The 20,182-nt window shown below is 39.5% G+C and overlaps 1 protein-coding gene across 2 annotated transcripts in view; it reads right to left on the bottom strand.

The window, feature by feature from the left end:
• LOC107042158 (tyrosine-protein phosphatase 99A-like) overlaps nucleotides 1–18,894 on the bottom strand; it is a 351,194-nt gene extending 332,300 nt beyond the window's left edge. For both annotated transcript variants that reach the window (XM_015263070.1, XM_015263071.1), the window contains exons 1-2: nucleotides 18,706–18,894; nucleotides 2,557–2,837 (exon numbers count right to left, since the gene is read on the bottom strand). In XM_015263070.1, the coding sequence (XP_015118556.1) occupies nucleotides 2,557–2,837; nucleotides 18,706–18,781 (357 nt within the window). In that variant the 5' untranslated portion in view covers nucleotides 18,782–18,894. The remainder of the gene's footprint in view (nucleotides 1–2,556; nucleotides 2,838–18,705) is intronic.
• Between the last annotated feature and the right edge of the window lie 1,288 nt (nucleotides 18,895–20,182).

Below are 20,182 nucleotides of genomic sequence, written 5' to 3'. Positions count from 1 at the left end.
AACGTTTAATCTGAATGACGTTCAGCTGACCAATGTTGTCGGGAACATGAAGGAGCTAGACGGACTTCACGTGCAACTAGCAGCTGAGAAGGAGAACCTGGATAAAATCCAAAAGAAATTCTACTATCGAGAATTTTTCACATACCCTTCATCGATATTCACCGGAGTGATAGTGATTCTAACAACCATCTTAGGGCTGACCTTTTACTGCTGCTGTCGGAAACCATGGCCAGTGCCCAGGAGGGAAGCAGCGAACTTCGGAATACCATAGGAATATATGTATCGAATTGTTATTGTAAAAATCATTTGTTAATGTAAAAACTTGTATTAGTTAGGTATTGTATCGATAAGATAGGGACAAGATAAGAGAAGGGATAAGATAGGGAGAATAGAAAATTTCGGAGGGTAGTAATTTTCTTCTGCGGGGAAGGATGTTATGCCCCTAAACAGCATTGTCAAATTCCTCTGTTGATTCGGATAATATGAAGACACGAAAGTGGCACATATTATTCGAAACAAACAGAAAATGAAGAAATGTAAAATAACGTCTAAATAATACGTAAATAAAACCGACGTATTATTCGACAAATGTAGATAGCTGCGGTGCAGCGTCAGCACTTTGCGTCCCGACGACTGGCCTTCGCGCGCGTCTGGCGACGTCACCCGATGCCTCGCAGAAGTGCGACAAAGAACAATGACCCGATGCAATCGAATCCACGAGGGAATATAAACTCGTGAATTCGTTGCATTGGGGCCAGTAATTCGACGATTATTTAAATCACCTTTTTTACATTTTATACTTGCCTGATACTTTCGGTACCAGACGAAGTCATTATTTATCTAATAAGTCATTACGTTATCGTTAAAAACTAATCTTCTATAAGAGATATTTATTCCTTTTATTACCCGCGTGTGATTTATCCCTTTATCGAACCCATACACTCGGATCCATTACAGAAAACTACAGAGTAAAATAATGTCACTGACTTAACCCCGAATTATCACTTTTGAGCTCACATTAGTTGAAAGAAAAAAGTTGTCTGAATTTCGCTCTATATTGGTTTTTTCCTACCGTTCCATTTTGCCCCACCTTCCCCTACGTTTTAGACCATTTTACATTATTTCCAGGTATAATTGAAGAATCTAAAAATAAAATGATTTCAATGCTTCCATTTGGATGCAATAAAGAGCAGAGAACGGAAAAAAATTAGCAATTTTTTTCATTCCAATCAGATAGCTGAATCAAAAGTTATCTTATTGGTCGCATGGACGCTTAGTTGTGCAGTTTTTTATTTTTTTAAACAATTTGCCGGTGCACTAGAATCCCAAAAATTTAATGTATTTCATCTCATTTTTCCATATGATGTGCTATGATTTTCAACCTCCTTTTATCATCTTCGATTTTGAAGTCGTAATTTGAGTGGCCTAATGGTGGAGATGGGCTCATTGTGGCGTTATTGAAGTATGCCGATTTCGAGTGCGAAAGATGCGAATTGAAGATAATCGCCTTGAGAGAGTAATAGAATTTTCTACGTCATTTAACCTTCGTTATAATCTATTAATATTGAACTGAAATTAATAGCAATACAAAAATTGGAAATAAGAAAAACAGAAATATTAGCAGCAAGCAAAATTGAAAATGGCCGAATAAGATTCAAAGTAAGAGACAACTTTGAAAAACACATGAAAAATTGTGACTTCAAAAATTGACGATTAAAAACATCTAATGGGAAAATTGTAAACCGAGTCATTCAAAAAACGATATATAAATAATATTGGGAACTAAAAAATACAAAACCTCTGAAAAAATAAAAAATGAAAAGTACAATTCTAAGAAATATTAAGAACAGTACGAGACTCATCAGAGCATGGACCATTTTTCGACAATTATAAATGGATATGAAGAATGAAAGAGCAAAATCAGGCCAACCCCAGATGATTTTATATGTCTTCTCCCGTCTTTGCTCTTGCGTTTGTCCTCTTAGGTGTTTCAATTGTGTTTCAATTCTCATTTTTCCGTTTTCTCTTTTTAAATCAGACAATTCACAACTTTTTCCTCAGGGGATTTTAATAATTAACTTTTATTTACTGCAGATTTTGTACCCAGCATGAGAGGTACTTCTAATTATAGTAGATTCTAGGCTTGAAGGTATAAATCCCACCAATGGTTCATCGGCATTTGAATATAAGAATTTATTACTTGATTATAATAACTGTGTCATTTGATTGATTGCAAAGAGTTTACGAGTTTTGCACACGGCGGAGTCCAATTTAGGTCTGATCTGTGCAGACTCAACCGTCTCTTAAATAATACATTGATTGTTTATATTTCCTCATGTCGTCAGCATAATCCAGTTACGCTGGCAAGTGTTACACAGACAATACTGTGTGTCTACGTATTTTCTAATAACATAATTGAACAAATGTGGGGCATAACTCACAAGTTGTAATGAATCCATAAATCTACGACAATTTTTACTAATCCATCATTTGAAATCGTGATTTATATTTTATGAAAAAAAATAGTATTTCAAGTAAAAAATATTCAACAATTACCCCGCTGTTGAGATGCTCCTTGGACGTCGGAATTTCAATTTCATCATATTTGTGTACCAAATCATTTCGATACATAATGTAGTAATAATCAATGGAATTCCAAAAAATGTCGGGTCGTGACCAGTAAATATAAATGGCATCCTGGGCTTGGCATGTTACGTTCAGAATTACGGGTGCACTCGGACCCGCAACATCAGTCTTTTGCATAATGTGATCAGATGGCTCACCCTCATTCTTCCAGGTGAATGCTTTCACCCAGATTTTGTATTCTGTCATCGGCTCTGGAAGAAATAACATGTATTAGAACTTTACGATAGTGCAATTTTTTGCAATATTTACTAATCCTAAGATTTTTGTCCATTTAAGGTTTAAATAGCGACAAAAATTCAAAGCAGGTAGTAGTAACGCAATAGTATGCTTAGAACGTGAAACATACTATCGTGCATTTATATAGGTCCACAACGAATATCTTGAATATCGATTTGCATAGAAAAACCACGAAATTTTTCAATAGTATTTTTCAGTTTTACGATTTTGGGGAACGACCAAAATCGTAAATGGCATGCGGTCGCATGCCAATCCCCTGATAAGAAAAATTGAAGGGCAGTAAAAGAAGTTTCCTGATAGGAAGTTCTCATTGAATTCTGTCAGGACGATTTCTATAATTCAGCCCATTTTAGCTCTCAGAAATTTAAATTAGCCACGCGGTGTGTTCGGTGAGGTCGCTAGGATGATTTGACGACATTTAACTCCACTTTTTTTGCGCCATTCTTTCGAAATGATTCCATTACAAAAAGACGAGTCTTCGAATGTTGGGATTTTTTTTCACCAAAACCATGGTATTGTTTTTGCTTCATCGACGACGTTTCAGATATTTATGTCTATTATTTACCGAGGTCGTTTTTTTTCGACGTTTCGTAGAAAAATCTTGATCAGTTTTAAACCTTTATTGAATTTCTTCTAGCAAATTCATTTTTGGCACTTTTTTTTGCCACAGTTTCCGATTATTCTTTTTCGTGTTGGGGGAGTCTCGTTTGTACCATCACATTTGTCCATATCTACACTTGTCCCGGATCTCGCTTATTCAGAATAACAGTTGTCGATATCCACACTTGTCCATGACACTTTTCATCGGTAAAACAGCGTCGGTATAATAGGAAGGACACATAGCTGTTATCCATTGTCGACTCAAATTATTATCTGAAAAGGAGACGGAAATAGGGCAGCACTGGTTTTTGTATGGGGAGAATGGGCCCAACCAGGGACGTGTTTTAAGCTGAAGAGATATTTCAAAGTGCCCGGACCCCCGTGAATTTCAGAATCCATCTGAGTAATCAACGTCCAACGAAAGAATATTGAGATATGGAATGAAGTAACAAAAACCGGATAGATGATAAGGACTTGCTTCTTCCTTAGGTTTGGTGTATGAACAATGGTCAATGACGGACCAGCAATCAATAACGAGACAAAAATTGTTCAACAGAAATACTCCAAATTGTAAGTGAGTTAGTGTTTATCTCAGCAATAATAATCCATCCTACTAATTAGATTAAAGATGCAATTTGTTGACTGAATAATTAATTACTCATCTACACGGATAAGTGAGTCATGGAAAGAAAACAAATGTGAGTAGATAAACTTATTTGTTTGGCAACCGAGCATTGCTTGCAAAATTAATCTATTCCTTTACTTATGTATCCATTCACTTGGCCAATGATTGATAAAATAACTAATCTTAACTAGTTGAAAGTACGGTTCGTTATAGCAAATGAAAAAATTTGCCGCAATTAGGGGAGGGTGAGGCAAAGTGAAACAAAGGTGTTTTTTGCTTAGTTTTTACATTTTTGTGGCACTGCGAATGTTTCTGACTAGTTTGTAATGTTCGCTAGATAGCCATGGAGTCAACACCTCCAAATAACTAACCACTGTATCCGTTTTACCCCAGTGGTTCACTTTGTTCGACCTTCCCTTATAGCAATTTATTTTGATCATTTTGCGATTTTTTCCCCATAATTTTTATGGACAGTGATTTCCTCCATAAATTTAAAGATGTGAGAAAAAAGTTTCACGAAAAGAAAAGAGAGAAAAAAGAACATAATTGGCGTATATGGGCATCGTTCTTGGTGTGACTAAATTAGGAATTCGCTTGCCAATGAACACCGTTATAATTTTTGTCGGACAAAGTGAGACGCACGCTTCGCGCGTGCTATCCAGGCTGCATGAAATTGATTCTTCAATCAATTTTTTAAAGTCAACTAATTCTTGAGTTCATTAATGCCACTGAATATTGGTGGCAATGGTAACAATCCAGCACAAAAACGCTGAAGGAATCGTGAATTGCCACATAATCACCCATGACAATTGATCAAGTGGATGTAAGAAGAAAAATCACACGTCACTTCAAAGATCTTCTTGAGATCTTTAAATTAGTGGGTAATAAATACTCATCGCTTCAGTGCAAAAGCCCAATAATGGATAAAAAGGCCGAATTTCAAGGTGTGGCATGACGTTCGAAAGGGAAACAATCTTGATTACTTTATGGTAATTCAACCGAATCGAATTCAATACATCACAGATTGAAGAACGAATGTACTCTTCATAATGATATATTCATATATTTTTTCCGCTGATTTCACTTAAAAGGATAGAAAAATACAGCCAAATTTGAATTTTCAAATAAAACATGAAAAATCAATTTTTGACAAACATCGTATAACTTTGCGAAAAGTTGTTGATATTAAATGTGTCACCTCTCAATTAAAAGTTTATTCAGTAAACTACATAACTGATAGATCTTGTTGAGATCTTCAAATTAGTGCATAATAAATCCTCATTAGTCAAGTGCAAAGGTGCTACAATGGATGGAAAGAACCAATTTTAGGGTATAATATGACGCCCAAAAGAGTAACAATCTCCAATAACTTTATGAAAATTCAACCAAATTGCGATCAATACATTACAATTTGAAGAAAAAATAATGCTCTTCAAGATGGTATACCAATATTTTGATTGATATGACGCAAAAGAATAGAAAAATTCAGCCAAATGTGATTTTGAAATAAAAGCACGAAAAACCAATTTTTGCAGAAGAGTACTATTATAGGAGTTGAGATTGTTGTGGAAAGATTCAATTCACTAACAAATGCGATTACGTTAATTGATCACAGTATATTTATAAAACGTTTAACGAATATATAAAAGTAAAGAAAAGTTGTGATCCGGTAAGAGGTTCATAACCGACTGTCCGGGTGAGGTGTATCTCAATTCGCAGAGCAGTCGAATTCTGTAAATGGAATAAATCCGAAATATACGTGTGACACAATAGGTACGAGTGAGGCAGCGCATGGTGTTTTCGTTCAGCCGTCCATCATCTTTTCTCAATAACCGTGGTCAGCGCGTATGTGTATGTGTGGATGGAACGAGCCGCTACACTATAACTCGATGGAAAATGATCGGAATGTACTGATTTACATGTCAATTTGAAGTTTATTCAATAGGCCTTCGAATCAGTATAAAACATACAAGGTTCATTAAACAGGAAGAGAGACAGCATGAAACCCAAAAAAAGGAACAGCGTCACGTATACAAATGAATATATGGGTTGAATATATTGTCACAGAATGGAGTGAATGACTATTCTCTCCCTCTTGAGTTACGCCTCCAATTCATTCTAGTTTTGCAAGATCATTACATTTAGGATGCTATCAAAACACGAAACACAACATCGTTCTTGAAAATTCCCGACCGATTGAACAACCTCCACGGAGAATTCCTTTACAGTACAGGGACAAAATTAATGACCTCATTGAGCCGATGGTGAAACACAAAATAATCGAGCCTAGTACTAGTCCTTGGGCATCTCCAGCCACGTTAGTTAGAAAAAACGACAATTCGATTCGTTTTTACGTGGATTATCATCCTATCAATGATACGACGAAGAAGAACGCGATTCCACTTCTCAGGTCTGAGGACATCTTTGATACGACTGTTCGATCGAAACTGTTCTCCACAATTGATCTCAAGAGTGAGTATTGGCAAATCGAAATGGAACCTGAAGCTCGTGAAATCACTGCATTTGCAATTGGAAATGAATTATGGCAATTCACTGTGATGCCTTTTGGTTCATGCAATGCCCCCGCTACGTTTATCCGTATCATGAATGAGGGATTGAGAGGACTCATTGAGAAAATTTGCGTCGTGTACCCAGATGACATCTTTATTTTCGGCAAGAGCTTCGAAGACTTCTCTCACAACAATGAATTTGTAACAGATTGTGGTGGAAAGCAAATCTGAAGGTTAATCCGAAGAAAAACATTTTCTATCAGCCCGAAGTTCGGTTCCTTGGACACCTCATTTCGGGGGACGGTATCAAATGCGATCTAGAGAAAACTAGAGCCATTATTGAGTGGACACTTCCAACGTCGAAGTTCGCTCTGCAGAGTTTTTTGAGGTTATGATCATATTATAGGAAATATGTGGAAGGAGTCGCTCTGATTACAAAACCTCTCTACCATTTGACCAAAATCGAGAATCCCTTTATCTGGAATGAAAAATGCCAAGCAGCTTTCACAATATTGAAATCAGCCTTGACATCTCCACCGATTCTCACTGTACCTTTTCCAAATATTCCTTTCATCCTCGATAATGGCGCATCTCAATTTACTCTCGGGGTACCTTATTTCAGGTCTATGGGGATGAAGGAAAGGTAGTGGCATACTTCAGTAAGTGCCTCAAACCATCTGAAAGGAATTACTGCGTCACTCGAAAAGGACTGTTGGTTGTTGTGAGGGCAGTGGAAAATTTCAGGCATTATCTTTTGGGTGGGAAGTTTTTTATCCGGACTGATCATGCGGCGTTGAAATGATTACTCACTTTCAAGAATTCAGAAAACCAAATGGCAAAATGGTTAGAGGCTTTATTCATTTTTTATTTTAAGATCTCTCATCGCCCAGGAAGACAGCATAGAAATGCTGATGCACTGTGAAGACGTCCTTGTGATTGCAAAAAACGTAAGAGGATCAATAACAAGAATGAAGATCGACAATTGCTAGTCTATCGTACAGTTTGTAAACTCGATAGCGTTCTTGGATGCCACTTCAGATGGAAGATCCTGTATTACGAGTACTCATCACGAGCAAGCAGGGGAATTGTCGACCAGAATGGCATAAAGTTTCTCATCTAGCTGTCGAAATGAAATTATATCTGCTGTATTGGGACTTACTCGAACTGTTTAATGGGAAACTATGCTAACGTTGGGAATCGACAAATCATACATCCATGAAATATCCATTGGTCATTCCGAAGAAGCAAATTGCAACGATCCTTTCTGAAGCTCACGACAATCCAACAAGTGGACACTTTGGGATTAATAAGACTCTCGCTAGAATTCGTGAGAGATTCTACTGGGCAACGTGCAAGAGAGATGTAGAAATTTGGTGCAAGAAATATTCCATTTATGCTGCTAAAAATGGTCCCCAAAGGAAAGCCCAACTACAAATTTATAATGTTGGCAGTCCTTTCGAAAGCATTGCGGTAGATAAGGGAGGGTATGGCAAAAAGGATCACGCGGGCGAAACGGGCCACAGGGCAAAATGGACCCTCGAGCAAAATGGAACCCTGATATAAAAGTAATATATTTTTTGAAAAAATTCATTTGTTCGATTTGCACACCCCCATTTACGCTTAGGTATTACAAAGAATAAATTTGGAGACAATTATTATCAAGAGACAAGTGTCGCTTGAAAATAATTGTTTGAATCAAGAACATTTATCACTTGAATCTAGTGATGATTCACACAATGAGAATAAGAATGTTCTTGATCCAAGCACAAGAAATCCCTTGAATCAAGAATAGATATGTATTGAATGTACTATTGAAGTAACAACAACTAGAAATTCTCTCGATTATTTTAAGGAAAAGTCTCTTGAAACAAATGACTTTTTCACTTGTTTCAAGAAGTTCCGCTCATTATATTCTAAAATCATGAGTTGCGTGAAACAAGGAAATTTCACTTCAAAATAAGGATTATTTTCTCTTTACGAATGATTCAGGCCCCTCATCAAAAAGGATTGATCTACAAACCGATCAATTAACCTGATAACCTGGTTAGAAATCTCTCCGCTCAATCCTCACTTGCTATTTAGTCAAGCAGGGGCTGAGCGATCGGTTCGGGTACGCGAGCGGAGTTTCAGCCGCATCTCCGCTTGAATTTCTATATGGGAATGAAGATAACCCATGCCACGTTTAACTCTCGTGAGACGTGACTGTTACGACGTTGTAAGTTCGCCCGGCCTGATTTTTGTGAAGTATGACCTTCGCAAAGCCATTCTACAATTCTACTTTCACGATTTAACCCACACTTTTTCACCTAATGTATTATTTATAATACGTCAATGTAAATAAGGGTGTCCGAATCGAAGGAATGAATTTTCCATAAAAATTATTATCTTCACGTCAAAGTTCCATTTTGCCCTGCGGTCCGTTTTGCCTGCCTGGTCCATTTTGCCCTACCCTCCTCCATTCGTGGACCCGTTCCCAAATTCTCTTCAGGGAATCAATACACATTGGTGATTACGGATTATTTTACGCGCTGTCCAGAAGCGATTCCTCTTCCCGACTTCTAAACACTTGCAATTGCTGAAGCACTCGTGACACATGTATAAGGTGTATAAATTAATTCTCGGCCCCTAGATTAAACTGATCAAAATACGTATTTGAATTAAAAGAATTCCCCGCAATAAACGGCGTTTCGAAGCGCCATCTGTGAACTATAAAACCATTTAAATCCGATTGTGGTGTGATTAGTACAACCTCAAAAAACATAGTGAATAAAAATGTCGTTCGACAAGCAGCACTTGAGGCACTGCCTTCTTTTCACCTTTAAACTTGGAAAAATTAACGCAGAAGCACAAGAATAGATTCGTTCGGCCTTAGCTGGGATGCAGACTGTCATAGCATTGATCCAAGAACCATGGATAGTGGACAATGCCATTAAGAACCTCAGTGGTTGTGACAGAATCTATCACGCAAACACTCAGGAAAAAATTACATCTTGTGTTGTTAATAAAGGACTAGACTCTTTCTTCTGTTCACAGGCTAGTGAGGGAGACCTGGCTGTGGCACAAGTGGATCTGGGCCTGGGACAAGGCGAGGAAATGAGCTTGGTTGTAGGGTCAGTTTACATGCCCTATGACTCGGCTGAACCACCTCCTTCGAAAAAAGTAAAGGACCTATGCAACCATGTGAAGGAAAGGGGACTTGAACTCCTGCTAGGTTGTGATGCCAACTCGCACCATGTAGCATGGGGGAGCACCGGCATTAACGGCAGGGGGGAAAGCCTCCAGGAATTCATAATGGGGGCCGGTCTAAACATCCTTAATAGGGGGTCAGAACCTACCTTCATAGATCGGAGACGACAGGAGGTCATAGATATCACTCTGGGGACGGATAGAGTGGCAGACATGATTGGAGACTGGAGGGTCTCAAAGGAACTCTCAGCGTCCGATTATCAAACCATAAGAATGTCCATCCGCACAGTGAGAGAAACGGAATGGGTAAGAAACCCAAGACGAACAAACTGGGGACATTATTGAGAAAGTCTACCTGACAATCTTAGGGATATCATCCTCAGATTTAACAACAAAAAGCAGCTGGAGGAGGCTTCGATTGCCCTAAACCAGGCCATCATGGACTCCTTCGAGACAAACTGCAAGCTTATCCCGAAAGGGCAGCCCACTGAGACTCCTTGGTGGTCAGAGAGGCTCGGTGGGCTGAGGGGCAAAGCTAGAAAAGCTTTTAACAAAGCTAAGAACATGAGAGCGGGCCCCCGTAAGGAAGACGCATGGAAAACTTACAGAGGCTTGCTCGCAGATTACAACAAGGCAATAAAGGCAGCCAAAGAGGACTGCTGGAGGGCTTTCACAAGCAATGTGGAGAGTCAATCGGAGACCTCTAGGCTGGCAAAAATCCTTGGAACAAACAAGACTCCATATCTAGGGAGCCTACAGGCACCAGATGGCAGCCACACGGAAACCATGGGAGAGACTCTGAAACTCCTAATGAACACCCACTTTCCAGGCTTCATACAGGCCCAGGAGAGAGATAAAGAAACAATGCAAAATCAGAGGGATGTCTACGAAACCCATGATTGGGCATTGGCAAATAAAGTAGTGCAGCCCTGGGGGGTCAAGTGGGCCATCAAAACCTTTGAACCCTTCAAGGCACCGGGACCAGACGGGATCTACCCAGCCCTATTACAGGAAGGGATAGAGACTATCACGGGACCCCTAACCAAGATACTCAGAGCTAGTATAGCCCTGAAACATGTTCCTAGTGTGTGGAATGAGACTAGGATAGTATTCATTCCCAAACCTGAAAAAACCGGTTATATAAAACCAAGGGACTTCCGTCCTATGAGCCTCACATCCTTCATCCTGAAGACCCCGGAGAGGTGGATAGACACATCAAGGCCGGGCCCTTGGCTGACAGACTCCTCTCCCCCTGTCAATATGCATACAGGGAGAGAAGATTAACAGATACCGCCTTACATCACCTGGTGGGACTGATTGAGGGACAACTGGCGGTCAAGGGTTTTGCCATGGGCGCCTTTCTGGATATTGAGGGGGCTTTTGACAGCACTTCGAATCCGGCTATAGAGAAAGCCATGGAAGAACGACAGGTATCCAAGACTATCATATTGCTTGGACACAACACATGCTGAACGGCAGAAGACCTCCGAAGTAGAAAACCTCTGAAGCTAAATGGCTCGGAGATAAATTACACCAGCAGAGTGAAATATCTGGGTGTCCTCCTGGATAATAAACTTAGCTGGAAAGAACATATCTGTATACAGAGAAATAAAGTTTTTGCCTCTATGTGGGCATGCAGAAGAGCTGTGGGCAGGATATGGGGACTCAATCCTAAAAGGATGCTCTGGCTCTACCAAATGGTTCTACTTCCGAGACTGTTATACGCTGCGGTCGTCTGATGGCCGAGAGTGAGTAAGACGGAAACAAGGAACCTGTTGAAAAGCCTACAGGGAACCTTCCTGAGGGCTGCAACAGGAGTCATGAAATCGACACCTACTGAGGCGCTAGAAATAGCACTCAGTATCCCACCCCTCGACCTTAGGGTTGTGAGTTGTGCTACCACAACTGCATATAGACTAAGGTGCCAACTAGAATGGAAGATGAAGAGCAAAGGCCATACAAGGCTTAGCCTAATCAACGATCGACCCTTCATAGGTAAGACGGATAGGATTCCTAGGAAGTATCAGATCAGGAAAACTTTCAGAACGAGTATACCACCCAGACAGGAGTGGCTAGACTCGAAACGTAAACCAGGACCAAGAGAGGACTACTGGTTTACGGACGGCTCTGGCTTCAATGAAAGTTTTGGGGCAGGCATCTACCGTCTGAAAGATGGCTTCGGAGAGAGTTTTCCGCTGGGCCATCATTCAACCGTCTTTCAAGCAGAGATGCTGGGCATACTTAAGTGTCCAGAGTATCTGAACGCGAGAGACACAAAAAAGATGAAAATATTCATCTGCAGTGACAGCCAGGCGGCGATACACGCCCTGGAAAAACCCACTACTGAGTCACAGGTGGTGTGGGAATGCATGCAGGCATTGGACACACTGGGTAAAAACAACCGGGTCACCGTAACCTGGGTGCCAGGTCACCATGGGATTCTGGGTAATGAAGAGGCAGATAAGCTGGCCAAGGAGGGTACAGAAAGTGTGCCCTCACACGGCCTGCTTGGCATGCCCTTCGCAGTGGGAAAAACTCTTATTAAAGATCATTTCCAGCGGGATCATGTCAGGCGTTGGGAGAAAGTTGCGACCTGCAGACAAGCGAAACTGCTTATGAGAGGGCAACTAAGAGTTAGGACCAGAAAGCTTCTGGAGTTAGCACAGTGGGATCTGAGGGTAGCAGTAGGGCTCCTTACGGGTCATACAGCTCTCAGAGCTCATCTGTTCAAGATGAAACTTGCAGAACAAGAAGACTGCAGACTGTGCGGAGGCGATAAGGAGGGCGTCATCCACATTTTATGTGAATGCCCCCTATTAGCACTCCGTCACTATAAAATCTGGGGCCAGGCTTTCCTGGAACCAGAAAACTTACAACAAGCGGCTGTCACCAGCCTTATTAGCCTAGTGAGAAACACAGGGCTGGGGCTGTGTGACTGACCGAAACTAAGGTGGATGTTACAAAAGATCGTATGATTTAGGTGACTCTGGGCGCTTCAAGTGACCAGCCGCGCATATTCTCTTCTATTCTATTCTTATCCATTAATGTAAAATTAACAATTATTCCAAAAGTTGATTGATGAATCCACTGGCATTAAAGTTAGCAAATTCCCAGCTTATCATCAACGACTAATTTACAAACAAAATAAAGTTTTGAATATTCCCCTAGAAGAGTTTGAAGTTAATTGGTGAAGTTGTTTTATCAAATCAGATCCTTAGAACTCATAAAAATTCGAGTTTTCATTCTTTACTAATTATCACTCTTAATTACTGCGAATTAATTATCCTCAGAAATTCATTTACAAGTTAAGGTAAAACTTGAATATTTATCCAAGTTTTGCAAGTTCGTCGCGGTAAACGATAATTCTGAGAAGTATTAGAAAACGAGATCATTGCTTAAACGATGTTCACAATCCATGGTATTGTAGCATGCTGTTTATTTATACAGATGAAGTAGATTTAAAAAAATACAAAGAAATGAAAAAGAAAGCCAAGTCAGCAATGTCGAATAAACGAAAATAATGCACAATCAGATTTCTATAAGAGAAATAGTTTCAAATCGAATGAGGATTTTAAAAAAATTCTTGATGAAATAAAAAATTAGTAGAAGGAGGACCAACGTCCTTGGCGCGGATCAGAAGATGGAGAATTAGATTGATACTAGACAATGAGTTGAAAAACTCCGCGCCAAGAACGTTGGTCCTCCTTCTACTAATTTTTTATTTCATCAAGAATTTTTTTTAAATCCTCATTCGATTTGAAACTATTTCTCTTATAGAAATCTGATTGTGCATTATTTTTGTTTATTCGACATTGCTGACTTGGCTTTCTTTTTCATTTCTTTGTATTTTTCACAAATTTCTACTTCCCCGTAAGAACCAAACAAAACTTTTTCTTGGCGCAGTTTTTTTACAAAAACATGTGTTTTTCTTTTTTTAGGAAGATTTCATTATTTTTTTCAAATTAAACAAGGAATCGTTTTTATATCCTGCAAATTTTTTCATTTTCAATTCAATTCGGCTCATTTCTTTTTCACACGATAAATCATCTTTCCAATTGACAATCGAAGTAAAACAAATAGTTCTATTCCACAGTCGTTATTTGCACCGACTTTTAATTATTTATTCAAGATTTTCCGACTGAATTTGCTGCTTCGATAATTCATTTGTGCACGAAACTCGAGTGAAAAATATCTATGGAATTCATCATTCATGCACCATATTCAATTTGTAAATGCCCGGGCTTCCCTCCTTGGTGCGTGTGGTTGTATTGCACTTCTACCAACTCCGTAACAAAAAAATGATAGGAGTTGATGTGAAATGCGAGAATGTGCATATGAACCCGTTGCTATGCGCGTATTTTTTTAAATATTGCTTCGAACAAAAAAATAGTTACATCAATGAGAAGCTTGTGGCCAATTTATATAATGTAACTAAGAGTATTTTTCATGTAGCTCGTCACGTTTGTATTTTATTTAATGGATATGATTCGGAGGTAGTGGAGGGGGTAGTTGCTTCGTGTATAGACACACGGCAGCGATCGGCCTGATGTTTGGTACAATCGGAGTCAAAACTTTTCTTGGCCGATACGCTGCCGCTTATCTCGATCCCAAAAACTGACCGTGTCTTATCATGTGAATCATAATTATAAAGGTGGCCTATTCATGCCCTTTCATTACTTCAATATTTCATTACAAATTGACATTAGTAGTAAAGCGTCTCTATACAAAAAAAAATTATGCACCTACATTTCTGTGCTTCTCTGAATTTTCAAAATAATTCATTGGATTTGAGGACGGAAAATCGCAAAATCGTCACGCAACTGATTGAATAATCGAGTAAATGTAGATTTGAATCTGCGCATACCGCGCTTTCCATTGACGGGCGCACACCGAACGGGGTGCAGTTTCGGGAAAGACGCTGGAAGTATCACTAAATTGGAGTTAAAAAAATTTTCGACATTTTTTACGAACAAACAATTCATCCTAGAACATCGTTTCACATATTTTTGTGTGGAATTTTCACGTCTACAATTGGGTATTTTGGTTTTTTTTTCAATCCATTGAGTTTGGTCGAATGTTTTGTTTTGAAACTACGAATGTTTTTGTCATTAACCCCAAAAAAAATCGTTCGTTTTTTATTTTTCAAAATATTTTATGCACCGATCTATTTTTGATCATTTTAATATGTTATTCCGGACATTTTCATCTATCGAATTGAAATTTTTTCATCCCCAGTGAAATAATTTTCCAGTTAGACAATTTTTGCATCTAATTTGACTAGACTAAATAACCCTGAAACTTTCCTAAGTCGAAATACTCGGGAGAAGAAAGGTCCCTTAGAATAGATGTAGTATCACAATAGATATGAAGAATGTGAAGAATAGATGTAAACTCTACTGTGTCACACTGATGCTAGCTGGACAATTCATTGTCCAACCCCAAAAGTTCTCTGAGTAGTCCCCTGTTAATCACTTAGATGGATTCTAAAATTCACGGGGGTCCGGGCACTTTGAAGTGTCTCCTCGATTCAAATCACGTCTCAGGTTTAGCCACATTCTCTAAATTCTAATTCTTTTAGAATTCTTCAATGCCTAAAGGAGGTTAGGCGGTGTATGAAGTGAATTTGAGAGTGAATTTCTGTGGTTCCAGGTAGCTTAGTCGGTAAGAGTGCCCGGCGCGTATCTGCGAGACCCGGGTTCGATTCACGGCTGGGTGAAGCGGAAATTTTTTTTTTCTCTCTAAATTCTAATTCTCTTAGAATTCTTTAATGCCTAAAGGAGGTTAGGCGGTGTATGAGATGAATTTGAGAGTGAATTTCTGTGGGTCCCGGCAGCTTAGTCGGTAAGAGTGCCCGGCACGTATCTGGGAGATCCGGGTTCAATTCCCGGCTGGGTGAAGCGAAAATTTTTTCTCTCTAAATTCTAATTCTCTTAGAATTCTTTAATGCCTAAAGGAGGTTAGGCGGTGTATGAGATGAATTTGAGAGTGAATTTCTGTGGGTCCCGGCAGCTTAGTCGGTAAGAGTGCCCGGCACGTATCTGGGAGATCCGGGTTCAATTCCCGGCTGGGTGAAGCGAAAATTTTTTCTCTCTAAATTCTAATTCTCTTAGAATTCTTTAATGCCTAAAGGAGGTTAGGCGGTGTATGAGATGAATTTGAGAGTGAATTTCTGTGGGTCCCGGCAGCTTAGTCGGTAAGAGTGCCCGGCACGTATCTGGGAGATCCGGGTTCAATTCCCGGCTGGGTGAAGCGAAAATTTTTTCTCTCTAAATTCTAATTCTCTCAGAATTTTTTTTTTCTTCGATGAGGAGAACCTCATCGAAGTTATGATAGAGGAAGGTAATATCAAGCATTTATCCCTAACCTATCCCCCAAAGTATTCCTGAACTACGCTGTAAGAGGGCCGGACGTTGGGCTTCCCCTTCTCCACTATACTTAGATGTTCTCCACTCACTCCAGCGTTTCTTCTATCTTCCCTCTAAACCACAGGTTCTTCCATAGTAATACATTTCTATATAATTAATACATCATTACTGAAGGGAATATAAATTGATTGAAGAATTTTTTTCAACGTTTACTAAAATTCAAAATACTTTGTTATTCGTCATATTTCAAAATTATCGACTGAATCCCTAATAATCAATTCGAGTGATTAGAAATTGATAGCTCATGAAAGGTTGTTCCCCGCTGAAAAAATGAGGATGTAAAAAGAAAAAAAAATCTTGCACAGTTCAAAGCTTTAATAATTATAATTTAATAATTCGATAATTTTTGTTTGGTTAAGTACAATATAATTTATAAAATGCAAGAATACCATCTCCATGAGAGACGAAGTGTGAAATAATCAGTCAAGTTTCATCCATAAGTATTATGCACCTTAATATTTCACCCTTCATTGTCGTCTCGTGATAATGGAAGGCTGAATGTTTGAAGATTTCGATGATTCCGGTAACGTCTAATTGTTCTCTGACCGCGTTCGATTGCATTGGCGTGCACCAAGATTGGGTCATTCACTGAACATCCGGGTTTTCTACGGTTTATAGTAGAATATTGATAATTTTGCTACAAATTGTGAAAACGGTATATTACTAGTAGAAAACCTCTTACCCGACTGTCAGTGCAATAACTCTCGGGACTGAATTGCACGAGGGTTATACCTACCAAGGGTCAAACGTCACGACGGCCATACCTTGCAAGCGTCAAATGTCATGAAGGTCATGCCTCTCAAAAATCATGCCGCGCGAGGATCAAATATCGACAGGGTCATACCTCGCGAGGGTCAAAGGTTGCACGGGTCCTGCCCTGTGAGGGTCAAACGTAGTAATGGTCGTACCTCACAAAGGACCAACGTGGCAAGGTTCAGTCGTTGCAAGGGTTATACCGCGCGAGGATCAGGTCTTCCGTTAGACCCTTGACGATTTTCCTTTTTACTCCTTTTGTTTGACCCTCATAATCGTTGGTTCGTTGTGACTGTTCTGACTGCCTCTCCCAGCTGACTCTTATCATCGTTGGAACCTTGTGATTGTCCTTTCTACTCCTCGGGTGCCGCTTGTTGTCGTTTGACCTTTAAGATTGTCCTGCCTACCTCTGTCGTTTAGCCATTGTAACGTTCAACCCTTGCGAGGGTTGATCCTTGCGGTAGTTGATCCTCGCGAGATATGACCATTGCGATGTTTGACCCTTGCAAGACTTGCACATAACACGGGAGCTCGACCGCCCTGTCAACGGGGTTGTTCTCGCGTCAGAACAACTGTGCTGTTCTCAATCACGCATACTTTGTAAATTATTTGTTTATTTACATGTAAAAACCTTGGTAAAATACCGGTGGTATTTTAATTGCCCAGCCCCGGTATGCACTACGTACACACGACGGTTTGGCGCCAATCGGGGCAGAAAGGCAACTGAGGAGTAAAGAGAAAGGGAATAGAAAAACCGTAGTGAGGATCGGAGGAGCTATTGAAGCGACGCCTCGCGCCGTGGAGAGAAAATACTTTTGGGGACACTTGACATTACCTTCCTCTATTATACTCCTGATAAAAAACCAATGCTACCCTCTTTCCATCTGCCGATCAGATAATAATTCAAGTCAAGGATGGATAAAAGCTATGTCATTCCTACTGTACCGACACTATTTCACTGATAAAAAGTGTCATGGAAAAGTGTGCATAGGAACAACTTACGCCTGGTGGGCATCGTCTGCACTAAGAAACATGACCATACGATGGTTTATCGTTCGCGCTTTATTTAATTACTTTACAAGTCTTCAAGTTGCTTTAAAAACCCACAACATCGGGACATGTAGTACAATAATAAAAAACAATGCAGAAATGAATGAATCGAAAGGAAACTACTAATGTCAGCTACAATATATAGGTTTCAATAAGTTTGAACGGGTAAACCATCGGTCGTCCATATTATTACGGTGCTCACCACGCCGTCATCGGTAAATAGCTGTCCTTATTTTGGACAAGCGAGATCTTGGACAAGTGTATCTCACTAGTCACCAGACTCTGGAGAAGTGTGGATATGGACAAATGTGGGGGTACAAATGCGACTGCCCTTTCTTTTTTTATATGACTCAGGGACAACTTCCTCTCAAAGACGGGAGTTTACATAGCGTTGCATAGCCGGTAACGTCACGGGATATTCTTAGATAGGATTTTGGAGTAGGTAGAAGGGGAACCAGCATAATTATCAATATTAATTTATAAGAAAAATTTACTGAAAAATGAATAATCCAAACTAGGATTCGAACCCGGACCTTCCAATAATGGATCGGTTGCTGTCTCAATTGAGCTATCCGACAACTAACCACTTTGTCCTTTCAGATGTCTTATTCATATCGTGCTCCGCCGTCCGTCACACGGCATTTTTCAGTGAGATCATTATTAATTAGCTTACCCAATTCGTTCAGCACAAACTCGATTGTCTCATTATTTTTTTTCAATGTTTGGACCTCGGTCAAATTGGAGTGCATATAGTATACACGATACCCATGTATTATGTCATTCTTGTTTTCTGGCTCCGACCATGAAAGCTCAATTGATGATGAGTTTATGCCATAAGCTGTCAACCTCAGCGGTTTGCTCGGTACTGGGGAAAATAGAATGAATGAGTCATTGATATGCAATTGAAATATGGTACAAAAATTCAGAAATTCTTTGCTTTTATGATCATCAAGATATATTTTTTCTCTCAGACTTTTGTGATGTGAACTCACGTCTCAATCCCTCAAGTACGCCATCGTCGCCATATATAGACCCGAGAGCTTGTCCTATTGACCGGCGTTTATATATCATACTGACCCTTTCCATGATTAGCACAAATTCATTAGCTATGATGCTATTGTAGATATCGAGACGTTAGGAAAAAACGTCGCACAGAAAAAATGTCGAATGAGAATGCGAAGGTGTCGCCATATGGCGGAGATGCACCGAAATAATCTATACAATAAAGAGGGGAGTTTCAACTTTTAAGGCCCGGGTGTACTAATTTTGACCCCTCTTTTTCGCCTCCCCCGCCTCCTCATTCTCTATCCGCACCCCCTTTCCCATGTTTCCCCTAGGGATTTCCTAGCGTAAAAATCATTTCACAGGTATCCTAATTGTGGGGATAAAAATTGATAAAAAAAAATGATATGTACATAAATCAACAGGTTATGACCTTCAGGAGGTCGGCAATGATGTCTGAGAGGAGTGAGCAACATAATTATTGGGTAATTCTTGGATTAAAACTGTCACTAGATCCTCTGTTTTGATACCCATTGCAACACAAAAATCGCGGTCGAATCACTCGCGTAAAAAAACAGTAATTATGTTTCCTACACACACTTCACCATCATGGGACCTAATTACCGACAAACATTTTCACATTTTTTAAGTATTTTGATCACCAACATTATCCAAATATTGGGTGTATAACTTAATTTTTCCATTTTTTTATTAAAAATACATGTTACATTATAAAATATATGACTACTAGATCAATGCTCGAAATATCGTGCTCGAGTGGAACCCATCTTTCTACCATTTGTATTTTTCCCATTGCGTATAATCGTTTAGAGACTACGGTTTGTGTAACTCCAAGCTGAGCTGCATGCTCTTTTTGGGTTTGCGTTGAGTCTTTATCGAGTAATTTTTGTAATTAAGAATCTTCCAATTTCAAAGGCTGTCCAGGACGTTCCTGGTCACTGAGATCGAAATCACTATTTTTAAAGCGTCTGTACCAATATTTACACGTATCATAAGATACAATATTACTTCCGAGAATAGAATAAATCGAATTGCCAGCTTCAATGGCTTTTTCACTTTGTTGGAACTCGTAGAGAACACAGTGCCGAATGTACTGTGTATCGGTCGCGATCAAGTGTACTACTATC

Source organism: Diachasma alloeum, unplaced genomic scaffold (genome assembly GCF_001412515.2).
Source record: "Diachasma alloeum isolate Michigan unplaced genomic scaffold, Dall2.0 Dall_scaffold_00427, whole genome shotgun sequence".
NCBI lineage: Eukaryota > Metazoa > Arthropoda > Insecta > Hymenoptera > Braconidae > Diachasma > Diachasma alloeum.
The sequence above is the reverse complement of the archived record's forward strand: the minus strand, read 5'-3'. Positions and strand labels throughout refer to the sequence as shown.